We start from the raw sequence: 24,209 nt of genomic DNA, 5'->3' as shown, positions 1-24,209 counted from the left end.
GTGCTACATGCACGGGGAACTTTTCCTTGACTTCCAAGACGAGACCAAAGTTGAGACGTGCTTCTCTAAAGACTGAAAACACTGAGACTTACTGTTCGACACTCTCGTCTCGTTGGATAGTTGGTTAATCAGAATGTATGACCTTTGAAAAATTAACCTAAACCAAAGTCGCACGAAATCTCAGAACTCGAAGGGATTGGTGCAAGTTTGTTACATCTTAATATTCAAAATTCCAATGAGAAAACTCTTGAAAATAGAGACAGGACCGAGGACAAGTCAAACTTTGTAAAATCGAGACGAGACGGAGACTTACTGTTCGATAATGTCTCCCCGTTGGAGACTTTGGTAAACTGTAATGTAGGCTATGGGGTTTGAACAACACCCAAAACCATAAATACATTATTATTTGATTTATCACATAAAAATAGGAGTAAAGTTAATTCATTTCATTCCTCAGACGACCTAGGGCACCCGAAGGATTTTTCTGCGGAGGGAGGAGTGGCAGAGTAAGATTCCATGTCTTGACTTTCAGTCGTTAAGAAAATATGTATTACGTATATTAATATTATTATTTTACAAATCATAAAATTGTAATTGAATTCATAATACTTTATTGTTGAAAAGTTCATATTTGAGTCCATTATTATTATAAAAGAATCGAGGTCTTATTATAAAAGACAAACATACGGAGATCACTTTCTCTGCTCTCCTTCATGGTATCCCTGATGCATAATATTACGCGTCGAAAGATCTGTAGAAAAAAATAATAATTGAAAATACCGTCGCGTGTATTGTCAAAGTCAGTTTCAGACTTCCGTAAATGATTTCTGCACTTTCTGGATACCGAAAACGAAAGTCTAGAAATGTCAGCACAAACTCAAAATTTAAATTTCATGAACTTGTTCCAGTTATCTCAGGGCAAGTTCTCTCTCTGGCCCCATCTGGTGGCTTCCTTCTCAGATTGCAAGAAAGTTGACCGCGGACTTGTTTGGTTCTCCCTCGCTCCCATCAACAGTCATAAATTGTATTGGGCGCTAAGTGGACGAGGGAGGCAGCTGTGGACTAGGCCTGCTCTCGCTGAGCCACGCCTCCTCATCCGTTCCCTTGGTCAGTGTTCCCACAAACCTCTGAGTCTCTAATTGTCCCCCTTCGCCTTAAGTCCGCTTTATGCACAGTAAGGCTAATCGGGACTGGACCTATAGTTTAAAGTGGGATCCGAACCACCTTGTGCCTCCACTGCTAATTGAACCCGGGACCCCTTGGGGAGACTTGAATAAGTACGAGCAGCGGCGGGCCAGGATTAATCACCTGGGGGTGCTGAGGGGGTGTGGAATGAAATTTAGGGGGTGCGACGTTGAAAATAAAGAAAATATTAAATATACATGCATGTCTTTGTCCCTAAATCAAATACTAATCAACATTTAGTAGGCATCTATGATAACATGCTAACGAAACTGAAGAATACTAATGACTTGCTTCATTTTTGCCTGATTTTAGCACAACGACGACGTTTGGAAATTTGAAAAGAACAGCTTGTTCAAGGGAGGCCAATGGCATATATGGACAACTGGAGGATTTTTCCATGGAGAGGCAAGCAAGGCAAGGCAAGGCTTTTTTCCACAGAGAGGAATATTTCCCCCCTAATAGCATTCTCCACTCTCTCTAAGAAAAAGTTCTTCAGTTTGAAGTTAACATGTTCCTGCAACGCTCTTATAATAATTTACATAAATGGCCGTGACTGAAATGTATACTTTTTTGATTGACTTCCATTGTTTTAAGTCCACTTGATAGGCTAATCGGGACTGGGCCTACATTTTAAAATGGGATCCGAACCAATATGTGCCTCCACTTGGTATTGAACCCGGGATCCCTTGATTACAAGGCACAAGCAGTTGAGGTACGCAATTCAGTTATTAATCAAACGTCAAATACGTTGTATAATTAACAACAACAGCTGAGTGTTCAGTTTGTGTGCGTTGGGTAAAGAAAAGAAATCGGTACTATGCAACTTAAAGTTCTGCAATTTGAAAAAGAAAACAACAATAAATACGAAATCATGTAGTCACTTTTATGTAATTATCAATTCACATTATTATTATTATTATTATTATTTTACTGCTTCACTTTCCTCAAAATGTTCCGTTGCTTTGTTACCCCTCTTTTCAATTTACATAATGCATAGCCTACCTTTCATCTACCCAGATGCTGTGATGTCAGGACAAAACTAAAGGTGCCCAGCAACGTCTTAGTTAAAATCCCTTGGGCCGCACTGTCCCCAATAACAAACTATAACATTTCTTAGCAAATTTGTGGCCACTTCGTAACAGTCTTTGAAAAAGTCTGAAATGGTACGTTTACTAGAACAAATATAACGATTCAACAAGGAAACTACCGTCACGATACAATTCGCATTAAATAATTTCCCGAGAACGACATGATACTTGAAAGCAAGTGAAATACATGCTCCAATGCGACTTGAATAAAAGAGGAGGAGGAACAAGTAGGCAGACAATAAAACCATGTATCAACAGTGCAAAGGAAAACATACAACTGACACTGAGCCTGACTGAGCTATATAAATTTATCGAAAAACACAAACAGACAAACAACAAATCTGAATAAATAGATACAAGGGCCGATGATCTTACAGTACAGGAAAATAAATGTGGAATCTCTTTGAGGGTAGGATTAATATTTTCGGTAGAATATAGGTTTTGGATATCGGTGCTGAAGGGGGTGCAGAAGAAAATTAAGGGGTGCACAAGCACCCACTCGTGCCCCCCTGGTGCCGCTCCTGAGTACGAGCGAGCGAAAGTGGTTCCATGCAGGATTCTATTGCCTATAATTGGAGTGTTATATTCGCCCACTAATATTTAAAGATATTTTAATCAAGCATCGGTATTGATGGGAACTGGTATGGGTATTAGTTGAAAGTGGTATCGATTCAGCCCTACTGAAAAAGTAACAGGAAACCCAATTAAGCACAAACCTGGAGTGAGTGGAATATCCGTGGGGCTAATCGATGGCCTTTCGGAGAAGCACCTTGACGAAAGAGTGTGTGTTTCGGGCAGTCTCCCTGGGCATTTTCATCAGACTTCGGACCTGGTTCCTCTACAGGGTTGCCACCTTCAGGTGCTTGTCTGGGGACATCAAATGCTTCCTGCAATGAAGCGCTTCCAGTCGACGGCAACACATCTTGACTGGAATCTTTCCCTTCTGCGGAACGAACAGTATCCAACGCTGTCCCTATAAATTCAGGAGAATCATCAGGTTTCTCTATAGTGTCACCAGGGTACCCTAACTTCTCGTCTTGCACTGCAATTCCAATCTTCGACCTTAAGGCATGGAGCGTCGATTCAAGTCCTGTCACCTTTTCTTTCCAGTTATCGCAACCTTCCAATTCGCTTGCAGCCAATCTGTCGGTTTCCAGTTCATCGAGCAGAAATCTGTCGGAAGGGTCGCTCGTATTTGAACTAGTAGGTAGGGACAGGTGTAACTCTTTCAAAAGCGTCTCACATTCTTCATTTGGCGAACTTTGCATGTTGTGACTATATCTATTCCACGTGTCCGACGTATCGCTCAGTTCGCTGCTGCTTGGTGTGTTCTTGAGAAAGCTAAACGAATTGTTGATGTAATTAGAGATCTCGCTGTAGCCTGCCATTGGAGATGAATTGGTATCTCTCTCCTGGACTTCTTCGATAATACCCTGGTGATCATTATTATCCGAATGACAACTAGCAGCACTGTTAGGTCTCAAGCTAGCACTCTTCGCCAAGGATACAGTTTTCTTGACAGATTCATACGATTCACTGCAATATGGTTCCCTCAGCAAAGCACTAGATGCTGGTTCATCACACGTTAGCTTATTTGTTGCTTGGCACTTCTGCTTCAAACGGTTTGTAATTTCATCCAATTCTGACAATTTTTGCCTGAAAAAATAAATGGAAAAGTTAGTGTGGCCTTGAGCTACAGGCTCTATAGAATACACTAAAACAGAAATAAAATAGCAATTTGCATTCCAAATGGTTACAATTATAAAATCTGTTTCATTATTCAATTTGCTTTAAGCATTATATTACATGCATACACAAAATTACAGTGATTGAAGTTTAAATTGTGGGTGCATCTGCATTTCCATGAGATACATTAACCCCTTAAGTGTGGATGGCGTATATCTATACACCCTCCACATTGTGCTGCTGTAGTGCGGAAGGCATATATATATGCTTTATGTTTGTTTCAACTATATTCGATTTACTGTGGTGTATATAGTCACACAGACGATTGATGAGATAGTTCTAGCTGTAGTAGAAACAAAAAATAGTAGCAAGAGAGGAAAAAGTTGAAAAAGAAGAAGATGAAAAGAAAGAAGAAGAAAGGAAAAATTAGTTTCGTCTTCTTCTTTTTCCTCTCTTGCTTTGTTTCTATTACATCTAGAACAATCTCACCAAACATCTGTGTGACTATATACACCACAGTAAATCGAATATAGTTGAAACAAACAAAGCGTATATATACACCTTCCACACTACAGCAGCACAATATGGAGGGCGTATACTGAATTTGACGAAAAAGCCTACATTTTCCAGTAGCAACTTGTTCAACAAATTCCACACTTAAGGGGTTAAATGGGGAAATTGCCATTACTGTCTCTGTGAGGACAAAAATCTCCCTATGCAGGATAAAAACTGTATGTAAAGGGCCACTCAGTACACATAAGGACAAAACACAGGACAACACAAAATCCTACTCAGGGTGCCTACCAAATAACAAATACAAAATTCCTTACCTTTATTCATTTTACCCCTACTTAGGTAAAGTTGGAAATGAAAAATCCCTACCAAAATGACAGTTAGGATGAAAACTGACGCTGTATTTAAGAAGAGAATTAGACTTGGTTTATCTATTCATGCATCCTGGACTGCATTTGGCAGACTAGCAAGGGTCTGGCATCTGGACTCACAGCCAGTATAATATTATGTGGGGCTCATGTTGTCCGTATGTACAAGGGTTACTTTTGTAAACCGTTTTGCAATAAAAACGAAGTAAGTAAATGTTTTTCAAAAAGCCATTTATTTTCTGAATTTACATACACTTCTCTATTTTTCTACATAATTTCCTTGCTGGTTTAAACATTTATCGTAACAAACTACGAGGTTTTGGATACCCTCCTCATAGAACTCTGCTGCCTGTGACAATAGCCAGGTACTCACGGAAGCTGAGTTAAGCCCCTATCACACGGAACTGTATTTCTAGTATGAATGCCCTAGTTGGCGCTGAACTAACTTTCTAGGTAGCAATCATGGCAGCCTGGCTGACTGCTTGACTGGTTTGGAGGATTACGTTCTAATTGACCTCGACTGAATTCTGTGGAACAGCCAATCAGAGCAAAGTTTCACCATGTGAAGATAATCTGTGAGTGTGCAAAGGAGCGTTTTTGTCTGTGGTTTCCGAGTGTTACTCCAGCAATGTATAACGTATACAGCATGAAAGGCATGTTGAGTTGCACCATCTATGCTGAGTGCACAGTGTTTACATTTGAAACAACTAAAATATTCTTCCATACATGTACAGTAAACATTGTAAAGTATGTATTTAAGCAGTGCCATTGTTTTGCACCTAATAACGTTTTATACGAAATGTTATTCCTCTCGGTTGAATAGTTATCGGCTTTTAAAAATGTGAAGTGATACATTGTTTGCATCTCATGCGGCCGCCATTACGACTTCCCTCGTATGGGAACAAAAGTCTATCGACAAGTAAGCTGATAAGTATCGTGTGAGGTGAAAACTAACAAATTGGTAGCCAGTCCAGCAACAACTAGGGCAAACCTACTGGAAATCCAGTTCCGTGTGATGCAGGCTTAAATTGTTGTTCCTTGCGGCAAAAAGTCCACTAACAAAACACCCTGCCTGTCCCAAAACACAGTTGCCATGATGCTGCTCAAAGAATGCCGGGAGCCTGTGCGCGCACTCATTCGCATCCTCACGTGCAATTTCAAACGGTATTCACAGACAGACCATGCACCTAGCGAATACCAGCTCTTCCGCCATATGAAGACCTTCCTGGGTGGCAAGCATTTACACACTGATGAAGAAGTGAAAATGACCGTAAGTAACTGGCTATCATCACAGGCGGCAGAGTTCTATGAGGAGGGTATCCAAAAACTCGTAGTTCGTTAGGATAAATGTTTAAACCGGCCAGGAAATTATGTAGAAAAATAGAGAAGTGTATGTAAATTCAGAAAATAAATGGTTTCTTGAAAAACATTTAATTACTTCGTTTTCATTGCAAAACGGATCTTACTTAAAAAATAATCCTCGTATTTGTGATTGTTCCTTCATCCATCTTTTCTTACCGAATATCGGCCTGGGCATGAGTATTTTTTGTGAGTGTCCCTTCATTATTTCACACTCATACTTATCTTTGCGATTAGCCAAAAGTGGCAGAAAAGCGAAGCAAAATAAACCAAATCAATTTTCCACTTTTGGCTAATCGTGATGGACAAACAGATATGGACGACACAAGTCCTACAAAGGATTATCCTAACTGCATGTCCAGGTGCCAGAGCCTTGTTAGCCTGCAAAAAGCAGTAGAGGGGTTGATACTTGGGTCCCTTCTAAAAGAGTCATCTCTTACACCCCCAAAGTCCCATGTTCTCCACTAGGACATAAGGACGAATGCTGGTTAAATTTTACTCACAAGAAAAATGGTTTCATAAATCCGATTTATATTTTTTTAAACCATGTAAATAATAATACCACCATTGATTAAATTAATTTTATTGGGTTTGAACATATTTACTGCATTATGCGGAAAATGTGAGTATCTTAATTATCTATTACTGCGTGTCTCATTCCCATAGAATGAATGTATTATGCAGTTGAGGCAAAAAGTCTAAGATGAACATTTTCTGCCATAACGTAAGGACATGAACTGAATAAATTTTGTCTACAAGCAAAATTACTTCTGAAGTCAAAGTTGTAACTGTTTTAAACCATTTAAATAATTTTACCTGTATTGATTAAACAAATTTTATTATTTATGAACATTTTTATTGCATTACACAATTGATGAAAATCAGAAATAAAAGAATATGTTCATATATTGAACTGAAAACTGAGTGTTGGGTGAAATTTACCCAGGCAGTATTTCTACGATCCTTGCAAGCGGAATTAAGTCTCACAGCTGATTTAAGCCCCGGCAGTCAGAAGGGTTCAATCGAAAGGTTCTCAGAAGGGTGGGCTCAAGCACTCATTAGAAATGATCAAAATATTTATTTCAAAAACATCTGGGTAATTTTTACCCATACGCATGTTCTAACGGATTATGAAACATTCGTTAATGGGAGTTAAGACCAACAAACCTCTACTGAAAGAGAATGTCACCATGTGTAAGAGAGCTTTCAGACTGAAGTGACAAGGTGACAAGTGGCACATGACACATGTCTGTTGGAAAACAACATGACAAGCTTCACATGCCACTCGAACTGTGCATTGTGTCATCTTGGTCTGTTGTTCGAGCATGTGTCACTAGATAATTTCACCAATCCAACACAGGCTTGAATGGCCTGTCATGCAAGTACAGAATAAAACGTTGCTGCTGATTGGTTCATTCCGTAGCAGCATGTGACGCATGTTCCTTTGATCTGAAATGTCCTGTAAACTCTTCTTTCCTCCCCCATTCGTGCCACGTGGCATGCCCAATTAAGTCTTCTTGATTTAATTATTCTGATAATATCTGGACATGAATACAAATTGTGCAGTTCTAACTTATTTAATCTTCTCCACTCACCTGTCTCCTCATCCCTTTTAGGTCCAAATATTTTCCTAAGGATTTTATTTTCAAATACTCTTAATTTATGTTCCTTAACAGACAAATGCAGATACTAACCTTAAAATTTCAGAATAATTTGGTGAGATAATTGGTTCGTTTTCCTCAGCAACTGTTGAACTAATACCCTGTCTGCAATAAGAATCCAGTCTTTCGTTTTCTGTTTTTACGTCTGGACTCCCCAAAGAGGAATGCTGCTTCTTGTGTCCTTGTACACCGTGCTCAACACGACACTTCACAGACCTCCTTCTCTTGGCATGATAATTCCTTCTTTTGGAATTAGTCACCGAGCACTTCTCGCACAGAGCATCCTTCCGTTTTACACTTGCTTCTTTCAAGTCTCCTGATGGCTGACAGGGAAAACAATGCCTGGGTACTTGAGGGCAGGCACTTCTGTGACTTGGAAGTGATTCGTACCTTCCGAGTACAACATCCATTCCATCTTTTTCACGAATATTGTTAGTCTCACCAATACTCTTGCGCTTAAATCTCATTACGTTTTCTAGTGGAGCGACACTGATCTGTAAATAAGAATACGAATAATTTTTAATTTGTACACATCGTTCACATACTACAAACACATTACAGGGTGTCAAAAGTCACATGACACCCTTTTATTTCTGAAACGGAATGAAAAATTAAATATCTGAGCATGAGTGTAACTTGGGAGGGGGGGGGGGGGGCAGAATCAAACTTGGGACTTAACTTTTGGGAAGGATAACACAGGGCCGCAAATTAAATTCAATTTAATGTTGTTTTTTGTTTAATATGTGAACTTTATTATTTGTGCCATGCTGATCACGAATATGAAATTCGTTTTTCTCTATCACACAAGGTTTTCTTACAAATCAAATTTCAAAATTTGAGCTTTGTCCAATATTGCATACTGTTTTATTATAATTTTTCTTTTCTTCAATCAGAATAAGTAGCTTATCACACTAAACGCATCAACATGTTTATTTTAAAATGAATATAGACAGACACAAAGGACCCATATAATATAGAAAACGACATATAGCAGTATATAATACACACACAAGAAAATCATTACACAATACATATTTTTCAGTTCTGTTTAGCACGCTTTCTTCTGTAAGTTTTCCTAACTTTCTTGTGATTTTCTTCTGGCGTTTCTCTGTACAATGCCCAACAGTAGTCAGCCATCATGCTAACACTCCAATGTCCTTGATACCTTTTCTCCTTATCCCTCATGTCCTGGTGGAACCGTTCACCTTGTTCCTCACTTAATTCACCGAGATTTTGTGGAAAGTTATCAAGGTATGAAAGCAAAAAATGTAATTTGAGATTCATGTTACAACCCAGCTCTTGAAATTTAAGTAACATATTCTCAACAATTTCTCTGTAATCAGGACTTTTGTGGTTCCCCAAGAAGTTCAACACTACACTTTTAAATGCTATCCAAGCATCTCTTTTAGCTACAGTCATTGTTTCCTCGAAGTCTTTATCATTCATTAATTTCCTAATGTCTGGTCCAACAAAAACACCTTCTTTCACTTTGCCGTACGACAGGGATGGAAATTTGTTGCATATGAACTGGAAACATTGTCCTTCCTTGTTAAGTGCCTTCACAAATTGTTTAATCAGCCCTAATTTGATATGAAGAGGGAAAAGTACAACTTCCTCAGGACTTACTAAATGTTGTTGTACGATGTTCTTTGAACCCGGATTCAACGTTTTCCGTATTGGCCATTCTGTGGTAATTTCGTGCCATACTATCCCACTCACAGATGTAACATGGCATTTTCGTATATCCACATTGTAGTCCAAGTAAAATGCTCAAAACGTGAAGATCACCACACACCAACCAACCATGGTCCTCATATTTAATTTTATTAAGAACAAGTTGCGTATTGCTGTAGATTTCTTTTAGTGACACAGAATGAGCAATAGGAACTGAGGGGAACTTATTTCCATTATGTAACAGAACAAATTTTAAACTTGTTTTATTCGAGTCAATGAATAGCCTCCAATCAGTTGAACGACAAGGAAAATTTAACTTAGTCAGCAAACCGGACACATCACAACAAAACACGAGAGAATCATGTTTCGAGAAATAAGGCACAAACTCTTTTTCTCGGTGTCTGTACCAGGAAAATGTTGTTCCACAAGCCAGCAAGTTCTTTTCGTTAAGTCTGGAACCAAGAAGCTCAGCAGATTCTTTAGATAAATTAGGTCTCTAACTAAATCATTGAGTTCGCTTTGAGTGAACGGTATAGGGTCACGAGATCCGTGAGGGGGGATCCGTGTCATCTTCCATTTCACTTCCTTCCACTGAATCACTTAGTGAACCAGGATCACTTACACACTCAAGACTTAATGGAGGTGTCGGTACAGGCAAGTCTGGACCGTGCAACACAGGTCTCATTGCAGAGGGAATATTGGGATACACTATCCTCTTCTTGTTTCTATTTCGACCTACAATTTCACAGGAACAGAAATAACAATCATTGCTGTGATCCTGAGGCTCCTCCACACCATGGGTATTGCAAATGGCATAGATGGCCGCTTTCCCGTGCTCCAGTTTCGTAAAGATTCCACACATGATCTACATACATTGTGTGGGACCTACGATTTATCTTGATCTCCTAGTTTCATTTTAAAGTATGCGTAATATGATCTTCTTACAAAATCTGTAATTTTCTGTTTCTGTACCCGGGGAACAAATTCACCGCAGATGTAGCAAAACACATCTGGGATATTCAGACAACCACAAGATGCCATGGCCACACCACAGTAATGTACCACACTGAACAACCAAATGTTAATGTAGGAGATCAACGTATCATGGAAGCAAATTAGGACTTTTGACAGTTACATATTTGGTCTAGGAATTAATTCGTGCGGTTGTTTCGCACACATTGAAGCTGTAGTTCAAATACAAAATACATAAATACCTTAAGAAAAATATTGTCCATCGCGAGCCACCACTTTCGCCCATCTGTCAGGCAAGTTACGGATTCCGTGGCGAAAGAAGTCCTCATCCTTTGAAGCAATCCAGTCAGAGACCCATTTTTCGATATCTTCTGAAGAAGTGAACCGCTGTCCAATCAAATCGTTATTCATGCAATCGAACAAGTAGTAGTCCGAAGGAGCAACGTCTGGTGAATACAGCGGGTGGGGTAAAACTTCCCATCCGACATTTTCTAAATAGGTTTTTGACCGGTTTTGCGACATGTGGGCGAGCATTATCATGTTGAAAAATAAGTTTATCATGTCTGTTCTCCCATTCTGGTCGTTTCCTGGCCAGAGCTTGCTTCAAACGCATTAATTGTCATCTATAACGTTCTCCATTAATAGTTTCACCCGGTTGCAGCAGCTCATAGTACACCACATCTTTCATATCCCACCATATGCACAGCATAACCTTTACACAGTGAATATCTCGTTTCGGTTGTGATGGACCTGGTTCACCTGGCTTCACCCAGGCCTTTTTTCGTTTCGGGTTCTTGTAATGGATCCACTTCTCATCGCCAGTAACAATGCGATGCAAAAACCCCTTTCTCTTCTGTCTTTGAAGCAGCAATTCGCAAATGGTTTTTCGTCTTTCAACATCTCTGTCTTTCAATTCATGTGGAACCCAATGTGACATCTTTTGAATCATTCCCATGGCTTTGAGGCGTTTGGAAACTGTTGTTTGATCAACGCCTAATTCTTCTGCAAGTTCTTCCTGCATTTGACACGAATCCTGATCGAGCAATGCTCTCAATTCTTCGTCTTCAAATTTTTTTGGCTGTCCAGGTCGCTCTTGGTCTTCCAGGCCGAAATCACCACTTCTAAACCGTGCAAACCACTTCTGACACGTTCGCTCAGCTAGCGCATGGTCACCATACACTTCCACCAAAATACGATGACTTTCGGTAGCACTTTTCTGCATGTTAAAGTAATGAAGCAGAACACCCTGCAAAAACACTTTATCTGGCCGAACTGTGCCATGTTCAGTTGACTACAAAATGCTGTTGTTGACGCGTCAATCAACTGCCCTATACTACGAACGATGCGCGCTGACAGGAGTTTTCAACGCATGTGTGGCTACATGGAACTGTGGGACGATACGCTCGTTACGCCATCTCTTGTCCAGGCGCACGAATTAATTCCTAGACCAAATATAAAATTAATTTCAAATGATATATCAATATTTTACATAGTATTATTTTCAGCATTTAGGCAAGAAACATATTAATTAATTTAAATAAAACAAAACTTCTCTGTATTTAAAGCTTATTCATCTTTATTACTTGTTGAATAATTTTAAAACGTACCAGTGACATCTAGCGACAATCACTTCAATTGCACTGAAACGTGCATACCACAACACACATATATAAATCGTGAATTGTAAAAAATTCTTGCGTGATGTGAGAAAAGTTTCAGCATCAGCAAGTTCAAATACATGTAAAACACCCAATATTATAAAAAAAACAGAACCCATGCGGCCCTGTGTAATCGAAAAGTTCCCAACCCAAATAACTAGCTTCCAGGACTATTTTACTAAATAACTGCTACATTTGTGATATCGTATAATTTAATACTCTTTATTACTTTGCTTTTCAGGAAGCAAACACTTAGCTTCATACACTATAACATATTTTGTAATAACCATTCTTAACTTTCATTGAAAAGTTGCTAAAAAAAATGGCATCTGGGGCATTTTAAGGGGAGTTTGCATTTATCAAGTCAGTTCTTCACCTAATTTCATTTGAAATTTTGATTTTGTCAATATTTTTGGAGGGGTTGTAGCCCCATCAGCTCACCCTGCATAAGCCAGTGCCTTTAGTGAAAGGAAAGTGCTCCCCTGCACTTGGCACCACGCCATAAAGGCGTATAGGGAGTGTGGAGTTAGGGCCCCACACTTGTAACATCACAAGCTTTTATGGCCTTTGGTGATAGTTACACGTACGTCAAAGTACGGAAATAGAACTTATTTGTTACAACTAAGTTCTCATATCCGCATGTAGACGGCAGCAGCATTGTGCCTGGACTTTAGTCGCCGTCTAGCGGATTCAATTAAAACTTCCTCCTCCCCCTCCCCCTTTTTCCCGACTACTACGATCGGAAGCAATTCGCAGTTCAGAACACGCTACCAGCACAGCCAGTTCAGAACTCGCCACCAGTTCAGCCAGGACAGGACTCGCTACCAGTGCACTAGCCTAGAAGTCGTTTCCAGCACAGCAGTTCGTCCGCACGTCTCGCCAGCCAGTGGAAATGGGAGCCTTTCCTTGATGCCCGAGTCCTCCGCATCCATGGCGGAAGCCAGTTAACCGTAGAAGTGGGTACCCGTGCGGTTAAAAGAGGAACATTAAAACAGGTGTTAAGGAACACAAGGTAAACCAGAGACTGCATACTATATCCCGTTGTTTATTCCACGATAGCCCCTATCGTCAACGAAGTAGACTTTAATGTTCAAGGGTTGGCGAGATTCGCGTGTTGAATCGACTGATCGTAATTTGACCATTTATTGTGCTAGTGAAATTGACCTAAGCCAATACGTCAAATAAGAATAGGACCTAAATGATTCGTGGGTGCGAAAATAAACATTAGACATGATAGCTATGTGCTGCACAATCTAATCCGTCTTGGATTGCCTCCTTTTGAATTGCTTGTCCGAGAACCATTGAGGAGTTTATTCACTTATACCTGGCTACTGTCTTTTCACGTTTTGAACGTTCAGTCCCTCCATTTTGCTTAACACGATAAATGGGAAGAGAGACCTTAGTACACCTATACCTAAGTAGTAGCATCAATTCCCGTGCACGAAGTTTTAACTATCCGTGAATTGTATTGAATAGGACCTAGTATAATCAAGCAATACAGCTATTAAAAGAATTAAATTATTTATGCCGTTAGTGAATTCCCTTTTTTGATTGATAATTGATTCCGGTGTGGGTCCATTGTAAAGTTGTCCTTAATGGTAATATTGGACCGGATTTATTGAATGGTACGACTGTTTTAAGAACGGCACCCCCCCCCCCCCCTTTTGAGAGGATTTGTTGAGTGTATGATTGGATGCGAAAACGTTCGCTGGGGACATATGTACATGTAAAATTCTATAGTCGTAGGAAGGGCGTAATGTTAGCCCAGTGTAATTGTTAAATGTACAGTGGTACTTTTGTTTGAAGAGATGCCTTTTGCGGCATAGCTGTTGATGTTGAGTTCAATTGGTTACGTGTCAAATACCGTAATAAAGAAAAGAAAAATTGTTAAAAGTTACGAAATTGGACTATGATCGATTAATTGAACCTTTTCGATATCCCTTTAACACATTGGGGTCTCACGACGGGCATAGCCCGCAGTGCACTTAAAGTCAATGTGGACGAACGACGGGCATAGCCCGTCGTGCGTTATGCAATCGCTTTGCCGATTGAACGACGGGCTATGCTCGTAGTTCGTCACATGCGCGTGTTCATTCAAGCCCGTCTGTTGAAATTCCGACCGCTAGGTGACTCATGTGCTATTTTTATCTCGCACCTGTGACTGTTTGTTGTCGGGTTGATGTACTGTACATTGTTTAGAATGGCGTCGGTAGATCCAGACTGCATAGAGGATTCCGCCTCAGAGTTTGAAGTTAGCGACGATTTTAATGATGCAGATGAATTTGCAGATTTGGAAGGTAGGTTATATTCGTAATAATTATTGTCGACAATATAAACAGTGTTGCAAACTCTAGTATTTTATGAATGAAGTGAGAAGATGTACATTTTTTGGTTTGGGTCTATTCATCTTGCCTCTTCCTTGATTCTCCAAAATGCACTGATGTATTTTTAGTTTTTCCATTTATTATTTTGTATAGTGTATATAAAATGAAAATGTATTTTTATTTATTTAGTTTTTATTATTTATTTAATTTTTACAGATGACGCAGAACCAACTGATACTTCATCTGGTCCTGTCCTGCAGCCACTTTATCATACAAAAGATAATTACTTGTAATTTGTAATTATTTTTTGTTATGTGCACATAAGAAGTATTCTTATGCAAGATTCAAAAGATGTATTGATAGTTTATGTAATTAATTATTGAAATTTCCAGATTACGAACTTAAAATATCTCTATATTAACATTTGTTACAATGTTGTACTTTTTTCTTCTTCAAAAAACATGCTGAAAAAAATATTAAAAAAACGTCTGAAAATGAAAATAAAATTTAACAAATTTTTGTTCATTGAAAGAGGAAGTTTTGTAGATTTAAGAAATATGTGGTTTAATAAAAATAAATTAAAAAATATTTTTTCTATGATTTTTTGAAAAACAACCAAAAACCGCAGACCAGAGGTAACAATGCTGTATTATGAGGCCAGACCCGAATGTGTTAAAGAATGTCTTTAAACTTAAAATAAGAATAGTAATTTCTTTATTTTTATGAATCTGGTCGAAAAGACAAATAAGATATTGCGCTACGTACTTAAATGTGAACAACAAGACCGTCGCGATTGGCATTGGTACATCTTTGCGACGATATAAGGAATTTGGTAGATAATAGTTGGTATAATCTATATATATATATATATATATATATATATATATATATATATATATATATATATATATATATATATATATATATATATATATATATATATATATATATATATACGCATACATATATGTGCATGATTCTTCCTTTTTAGGTATGGAAAGATAATTGCTTAAAGTAGTAACATAATCTGAGATAAATAGCATTGTTCCTTATAGGGTAAAAATAGAACGGAATCCGCAGGATTAACCCCGTTCTTCGGATTCTAGCAATAATTAGAACCTAATGCAACCTCCATGCTAACGGAGTAGTTCTTGGAACTCGCACGAAGCAAGGACGTCACGTTATTTTTGGTTTTGTATCACTTGCTCAGGTTTAGATGTCGATATGGGTATCCTTTGCACGCGCTTCCTTTACGTCATCTCGAACTAACTGGGTAAATCGACATCTACCCTAATCAGGCGTTACACACTTCCTTGATTCCAGCCAAAAGAAGGGGGTGATGTGATCAACACCATGCCCCTGGCTACCTCCCCACAGTTTCCTCCAGGTACCCACTTTATACAATATTGGGTGGGGATCGGAACCACATGAACAGGTGGAAACAATCCCGGTTCTCTCCTGCCGGGGATCAAACCAAGGTACTCCAAAGCCCTAATGACTCAGCTACCGCAGCTGGTACCAATCAATCCATCTCATCTAAATTATGCATCTTTAGGTACGAAGTTTATTTTTTAATTAGGGGCCGTTTTGAAATAAAACAAAAACATGCAAATGAAGAAATTTAATTACCTCTGTGGCTGTCCATATGTACATTCAGCTACTTTTCAACGTAGTTCCCATAGTTGTTGAGACACTTGTCATAGCGTAGATGAGCTTTTGTAGACCCTCATCAAAGAAATCTGCCGCTGGGTCAGACAGCCAATCCGTCACGGTCTGTTTGGCTCATCGGCGCTGTTGAATTACTTCCCAGCGAGGAAAATCTTCAAGTGGAGGAATAGGTGATAATCGCTAGGGGCAAGATCCGGACTGAACGGAGGGTGGTCCATCCACTCCCAGCCAAATGAGTCCATGAGCAACTGTGTGGCAGCTGCAGCGTGTGGTCCGTGCGTTGTTGTGTAGCAACATGATACCGAAGACAGCATTCCTCGTCGTTTATTCTGTATTGGTCGGGGAATTTCTTGAGAGCGTTGTAATACACGGCCGCATTAACTGTTTGTCCATTCGGCAGAAACACTGTCAAACGGCGGTTGGCTCATATCGCGCTCTCAACATCATGCACCAATGAGTCCATTATGATTGAGGGCATCCTGATCATGGTTCGTCATGAACATTCCTGCGACCGGCCTTAAACAGACGTACCAACTTACACACTTTGCCTTCAACAATGACATTCTCACCATACACCTCACGTAACTGGCGAATAAATGTCTGCCGCTTTCACATTTTTTGCGGTCAGAAACCTGATCACTGATCGTATCTCACACTCGGCGGGATTTTCAATCACCTGCACCACTTTCACTGTCGACCACAACCACACCAAGAGTTTCACAACATTCAAATGGCATCTGTTTACGTGCAAGGCATGTCGGTAACTAACACACATGCGCAAAACTACAAGCATGCAGTGTTGCCAATGTGAGTGCAAAATGTCCCCTAATTAAAAAATAAACTTCGTATATTAATAATTTATGTGCAGTTTTATTTATTCTTTGCAAACAAGAAAATTAAGTAATTATTTTTCGGGTCTATAAAAAAGACAAAAAAACTGAATAAGATCTACCTTTATTTGTCCGTTGCACCTTCCACTGAAGTCCATGATATTGTACCATCCGGATATGTATGGCATTCCAGCAAGGAGGACACTCACATCAACGGCGGCAAATCCAAGAACTGAGTCAGACACTGGGTTCGGAGTGATGCTTCCGTCCATCTTCCTCCAGATTTTGAAGATCAAACGCCTTGTACTCTGCAACAAGGAAAAATTCTGTGATATTGCATTCCTTCATTATATCATGAAGACTTTTGACTCAAGAAAACATCTAAAAATATATATGTTTGCCAGAGATGTTACTCGATTTACAATCTGTGGAGAAACAAAAATCTGAATCATGTTAGCTCATGATGCGAGTTATAAATTACCAATAGATTTAACCAATTTATATTTCAAGAAAAAATGCAGTAGTACATAAAACAATATTGCAGTTTTCAACACCTCTTTATTTCTCATAGCAACAGAGTATGAGCACAAATGTTGTATTGGATGAAAGAAGAACTGTCCAAGTTTGTGCAACTTACATTACAAGTGTTGAACATGCCTTGTTGATGGCATACATCTATTTCCTACCACGCTTTTATCAGCATGTCTGATGTGATGTACTGAATGGCTGAAACAATCCAATTTCTCAATTCAGACAGATCAGTCTGTAGTGGTGGCACCTAAACATGGTCTTTCTGATCCAAAATTGTCGCCGGAAGGTCAACTGTACAGTAACCACCGAATCACACAAAATGCTTCTGCTGGAGTCGCTATTTCTCGACAGTGGCAGTGAGGAAAAGTAGAAGTTCACGGGGATGTTTTAAAAAAAACACAGTTCTTTCATCCATTGTAACATTTGTCCTCATACCCCATCTCTACGAGAAATAAAAAAAATGTTGAAACTGTTATATTTATGCATGTGTGACACTAACTTATTTAAGGTTATTAAAAATGATTGTTGGGGCTTGAATATTTTTTCCGGTCTACTCATGAAACATATGGTATTTATAACCATGCCAATTGGAAGAGACACTCTCAAAGTTTTATTTTGTTATGGACAATACCCAGTAGATATATAGATTAAAAAAAATCTTTAGTTGCCTGCGAATTTCGGTGACACTCATCATTCAGAGAAGGGTACTGACTGACAACAAAAGTCACACAGAATTATTATAGTAGATCCCCAAGTTTACATTTATAGCATCCATCAACTTCCGGTTTTCCACAATCTTGTTGATTTGTCGTGCTCTAATTAGTATAAGCTACCGTCTATTTTAAATCTAATGGTGCTTACTGGGCATGCCTCCTATTAACCTTTTGTGTCCCAAGGCCATTTTCACATGTAACCCCCTTGGTGCCCGAGCTGATTTTGAGCAAAATGCGGTTTCAATTAAATGACTGTAGCTCAAAGGCTAATTGCCCTAGAGAGATGAATGATAAACCGTTGTACGCGGAATGAATCACAGATTCAGATGATATAAAATTTATGCACATTTGGCGTATATATGGAGGGAGAAAGGGGGAATCCCCCCAAAAATATTTTTTTTTAAAAAAAAAATGGTGTTTCCCCCTTGCCTCCCCAAAGAAAAATACATGACAGTGTCAACATGCAGATGGAAATTATCGCTGACATGTAAGGAAAAAAAAATATGTGCATTATTTTCGTATGACCAATGTAACTTGAGGTGTACCCCCAAAAGGAATGGTCAGCACGCCACTGATTCAAGCTTCAAAATGCAGCGGTACCTTGAAATAACTAGCTCAGAGGCTAATTGCCCTAGAGAGATGTATGCTACACTGTTGTACGTGGAATGAATCACAGATTCAGACGATATAAAATTTATGCACATTCGGCGAATATATGGAGGGGGGAAATGGGGAATCCCCCCAAAAATCATTTTTTTTTTACATTATTAAGATGCAGTTTCAACAACCCCTCTTCCCCCTCCCCCAACTCCCAAACCCCACTTGCTCCCGCATGGAAAACATTCCTTTTGGCCTCGGGTGCCGATCTACAAAGTTCCTTCCAATGCAGTTTTCAGGGGTGAGGGAAACGTATTGCTTTAGAACAACAAAGCCGGCCTTCCTTTGTTGGCAAAATTTTTCCCTTGAAAAAAGACGCAAAAAAGAAGTCTCCTTTTTCCCGCCATTTACATGAAAAAAAAACGTGCAACAATCATTTCTGTTAAATACATGTGTTAACAACAATATGAAAGAAGAATCAAAATTCTAGCCAAAAATAGTTTGCTAGAGTGACGGTCTTCGAAATTTTTGCATAGCTGATACCATTATTAACAAATTAATAAAAGATAAACTAAATAATATTTATACATATTTTTCTGACAAATAATTATCCAGAAAGACCACGAATTACTTTTTTCTAAATTTATTATAATTAGTTTTAGAACTAAGAAGTGTAATTTTATCGGTATTCCATTTGTTGCTGTGGCATTTTGATTGACTGTAAACTTAATTCGAATACGCTCAGTATGTGTTATGGTACGTACCGGTATTTTAATAACAAGCGCTGGTCATAGTGCTTCAGTACCGGTTAACAACCTGTGGTTCTTTTTTGTACCCGGTAGCCACCGTTCCGGTACAGTATGTACCGAGACCTGTCTCCACTTAGTACCCGAAGCGAATGGGTCGTTGAGTAACAGTATGCCTAATTTATCCAGGTTGTTGTTAAGTCCAATCTGTCCGGTACTGTCTAGAACGCCAATTTTATTGTAACACATATCGGTAGTTCCGTTCGTAACTTGACATCGTTCCAAGTTGGGTTATGTTACAGGTCCCTGCTCCAGGGCACTTTCGAGTTCCATTCGATACAGAGCTGGTGATCCTGTGAATTGAAAGTTCTTTCCAGGCCTCAGAAATGGAGTCCCATATCTACAACGAGATCTTCCATTCTCTTAAACCTCCGAACACACCTCCAACGAGGCCACACCGCAAACTTCTGTTACCTGCCTAATTTCATGGCCGTGCATTTAGGGGTATGCCATCTCCTACATCCCCCCTCACTTCAAGGACTGCTTGTGTTTAATACCAAAGGTTTACCGTTCATCTGCATTCTGTTCATTTTGTACTCTCTGTATATTTCAAATCTGGACAATAGACAATGCATGTGTTATTCTAAGTCTTGTCAACACTAAAGAATGCAAACTCAAGCCTGCACATTGCATATTTTAAATATACTCCCAGTACTTCATGCGATATTAAAGGCAGTTTCAGTCAATATAAATCTGTCTTTAGGGAGGAGATCACTTTTCAGTCCTTAAAAAGAATTTGGCAACAGTCATTTTTATTTTAGAATTTTGCATTACAATTAATGTAAGCATAATGTGTTTTATTTAGGTAGGTGCCATTTTTCACAATTGCAAATCAATGTTTAATTCCATATTTTGATTAAAATATCTAAGTATATATTTACATATGTAAAACATTTTAGTACATATAAATCTGTTACCTGTTTATGACGTTTTACTCTATTGCGCCCATGAGGATTTAATTTCTACCAGTGAAGTGCACTGAGGAGTAGCTACTCTAGCAGAGATAGATCAATCAATATCAAATCTCTAATTATTTTCAAATCACAGTATTTATTGTCTTGATGATGCCACAGTTCATATGCAATCCTTTTTTTTCACGTGCTTCTCGTCCCTCGGTGCGATCAGCAGATAAGGCTGGAAGGAGCTACTCTAGATGGCTTTACCCCCGCCTCACCAGTTCCAGGTAGAAATAGCCGCCGGAAGGGAAATGGAAGATTTCTGCCTCTACCTCCCTTGCCCCCTCCCACTGCAATGCTTGAAAGGTCATGGTTTTAAGTACCCCAGTCTGTCTCCTATAGAAACAGATAGGGGATTGGTTTCCCCTCGCTTTGTAAATCCTCTAAAGAACTCAGGGGAAAAAATCCTGGAGTACTTATGTTCTCTGTATTTACACCACAACTTTCTACATGCTGTACAATATGTATGTATAATATGGGATGTTTTATTATTTATGAAATGGGAACGTATTATGTGCAGACAAAAATGTTATGCTGTTTTTTTTTCAAATATGGAATATATAATGATTAAAGAACATATATTTGCTCATGCTCTCTCTCTCTCTCATTTTAGTAGTGTTTTATTTAAATATACTAATCCTTGGCCTCCAATAAAAAAAGTGGGTAAACTAAACAGTCATAAATACGAATGTGTTTATTTGGGTAAAGGAATGCATGTTCTTATTGTTGTTGTTGGTTTGGTTTATTTTACTTCGCTTTTCTGCCACATTTGGTTATCGCGAAAATGTGGATGAGTGATGATATGATTAAATTGATCCAGGCTGGGATTCGAACCCGTGACGAGCGCTCATTCTTGTTCCTATGTGTAGTACTCTGCAGTGAATAATAAAATAGTTTGAAATGAAAAATATATCCCAGAACTCAAAAAGCCAATTGAATATTATTGAAGAAACTACAAAAAAGTGTGTTTTGTTACCTGTTTATCCCCTCTAATACGTTAAATTTTTGCCACCTCCCATCACTTTTTCTAGCTGTAAAGATTTAATTGCGATAAGTAGCTAATTAACTTATGTAAGTCATGAGGAACAATCATAAACAGTGAACTCTGGACCCCTGATTGCACAGTGCCCTGCAGATGCACTGGGAGGAAATTATTTGTATTTTTGTTTTTTTTTAATTTTTAGCGTTGCCCTTCCATCACTTTACCTAACTTCTGCCATGACAATGAACATTGATTAAATTAAATGTGTGAATGGTGGATACGAAGAAACACTCATGCACTGGCCAGGGCTCTAGTCCAGATCCTTCCGTAACGAGATCGTAAGATGGAGAAATTAGGGTAATAAAGGAATGCAATTTTTTTTAAAAAAATGTTAATCACCTACAAAGATGGTGTTTCAAATATCAAATTGAAAATTAGCACTGAGGAAAAATGCAGTTTGCTTTACCGATATCCACGTATCAGAATGGTTGGAACTTTCCTCTCTTCTTTGTTGTCGGCCGACCTCCGTGGGGGAGTGCAAGTGATCCTGGATCGGTACCTGGTGGTTCGGATCCCACTTTAAACTGTAGGTCCAGTCCCAATTAGCCTTTCTGTCCATAAAGTGGACTTAAAACTCTAACTCAGCCAACAGTGGAGGAGTGGTTATCATAGGGTGCTACATCAGGAGTCCCAGGTTCGAACCCCGACCTGGGCGTGGGTTTTTCTTTGTGCTTGTCCCGACTTTAATTTTATCATATCATCTTCACGATTAACCAAATGTGACAAAAAAAAGATGCTCAGTAACAAAAATCAAATCAAATCATTAATTGATTGTTTGATTTGGTTTATTTTACTTCGGTTTCCGCCACTTTCGGCTAATCGCAAAGATGGTTCGATAAAATTGATGAAGGGACACACACAAAGAACACCCATGGCCAAGCTGGGATTCGAACCCAGGATCACAGGTTTAGTAGTCAAATCAATCCTTACTTTATTTTCGAAAGGAGGTGGGAGTTAACATGTACTTTTTTTGGTAATCATTCCTCATTTTGCAATATTTTCCTGTCTTTGTTTTTTTTTTAGCCGTAAAGGGGGGAGGAAAATGACCCACAACAATACTCGAAAGTGCCCTGGAGCAGGGACCTGTAACGTAACCCAACTTGGAACGATGTCAAGTTACGAACGGAACTACCGATATGTGTTACAATAAAATTGGCGTTCTAGACAGTACCGGACAGATTGGACTTAACAACAACCTGGATAAATTAGGCATACTGTTACTCAACGACCCATTCGCTTCGGGTACTAAGTGGAGACAGGTCTCGGTACATACTGTACCGGAACGGTGGCTACCGGGTACAAAAAAGAACCACAGGTTGTTAACCGGTACTGAAGCACTATGACCAGCGCTTGTTATTAAAATACCGGTACGTACCATAACACATACTGAGCGTATTCGAATTAAGTTTACAGTCAATCAAAATGCCACAGCAACAAATGGAATACCGATAAAATTACACTTCTTAGTTCTAAAACTAATTATAATAAATTTAGAAAAAAGTAATTCGTGGTCTTTCTGGATAATTATTTGTCAGAAAAATATGTATAAATATTATTTAGTTTATCTTTTATTAATTTGTTAATAATGGTATCAGCTATGCAAAAATTTCGAAGACCGTCACTCTAGCAAACTATTTTTGGCTAGAATTTTGATTCTTCTTTCATATTGTTGTTAACACATGTATTTAACAGAAATGATTGTTGCACGTTTTTTTTTCATGTAAATGGCGGGAAAAAGGAGACTTCTTTTTTGTGTCTTTTTTCAAGGGAAAAATTTTGCCAACAAAGGAAGGCCGGCTTTGTTGTTCTAAAGCAATACGTTTCCCTCACCCCTGAAAACTGCATTGGAAGGAACTTTGTAGATCGGCACCCGAGGCCAAAAGGAATGTTTTCCATGCGGGAGCAAGTGGGGTTTGGGAGTTGGGGGAGGGGGAAGAGGGGTTGTTGAAACTGCATCTTAATAATGTAAAAAAAAATGATTTTTGGGGGGATTCCCCATTTCCCCCCTCCATATATTCGCCGAATGTGCATAAATTTTATATCGTCTGAATCTGTGATTCATTCCACGTACAACAGTGTAGCATACATCTCTCTAGGGCAATTAGCCTCTGAGCTAGTTATTTCAAGGTACCGCTGCATTTTGAAGCTTGAATCAGTGGCGTGCTGACCATTCCTTTTGGGGGTACACCTCAAGTTACATTGGTCATACGATAATAATGCACATATTTTTTTTTCCTTACATGTCAGCGATAATTTCCATCTGCATGTTGACACTGTCATGTATTTTTCTTTGGGGAGGCAAGGGGGAAACACCATTTTTTTTTTAAAAAAAATATTTTTGGGGGGATTCCCCCTTTCTCCCTCCATATATACGCCAAATGTGCATAAATTTTATATCATCTGAATCTGTGATTCATTCCGCGTACAACGGTTTATCATTCATCTCTCTAGGGCAATTAGCCTTTGAGCTACAGTCATTTAATTGAAACCGCATTTTGCTCAAAATCAGCTCGGGCACCAAGGGGGTTACATGTGAAAATGGCCTTGGGACACAAAAGGTTAATAGGAGGCATGCCCA

At 38.9% G+C, this 24,209-nt stretch overlaps 1 protein-coding gene across 1 annotated transcript in view; it reads right to left on the bottom strand.

The window, feature by feature from the left end:
• The window catches only part of LOC145997114 (C2 domain-containing protein 3-like), a 123,702-nt gene that overhangs the window by 11,754 nt on the left and 87,739 nt on the right, over window positions 1-24,209 (bottom strand). The window contains exons 15-17 of the mRNA XM_083133740.1: window positions 17,109-17,294; window positions 7,894-8,354; window positions 2,990-3,929 (exon numbers count right to left, since the gene is read on the bottom strand). Coding sequence (XP_082989866.1) covers window positions 2,990-3,929; window positions 7,894-8,354; window positions 17,109-17,294 — 1,587 coding nt within the window. The remainder of the gene's footprint in view (window positions 1-2,989; window positions 3,930-7,893; window positions 8,355-17,108; window positions 17,295-24,209) is intronic.

This window comes from Lepisma saccharinum, chromosome 13 (assembly GCF_977018435.1).
Source record: "Lepisma saccharinum chromosome 13, izLepSacc3.1, whole genome shotgun sequence".
Taxonomy (NCBI): domain Eukaryota; kingdom Metazoa; phylum Arthropoda; class Insecta; order Zygentoma; family Lepismatidae; genus Lepisma; species Lepisma saccharinum.
The sequence above is the reverse complement of the archived record's forward strand: the minus strand, read 5'-3'. Positions and strand labels throughout refer to the sequence as shown.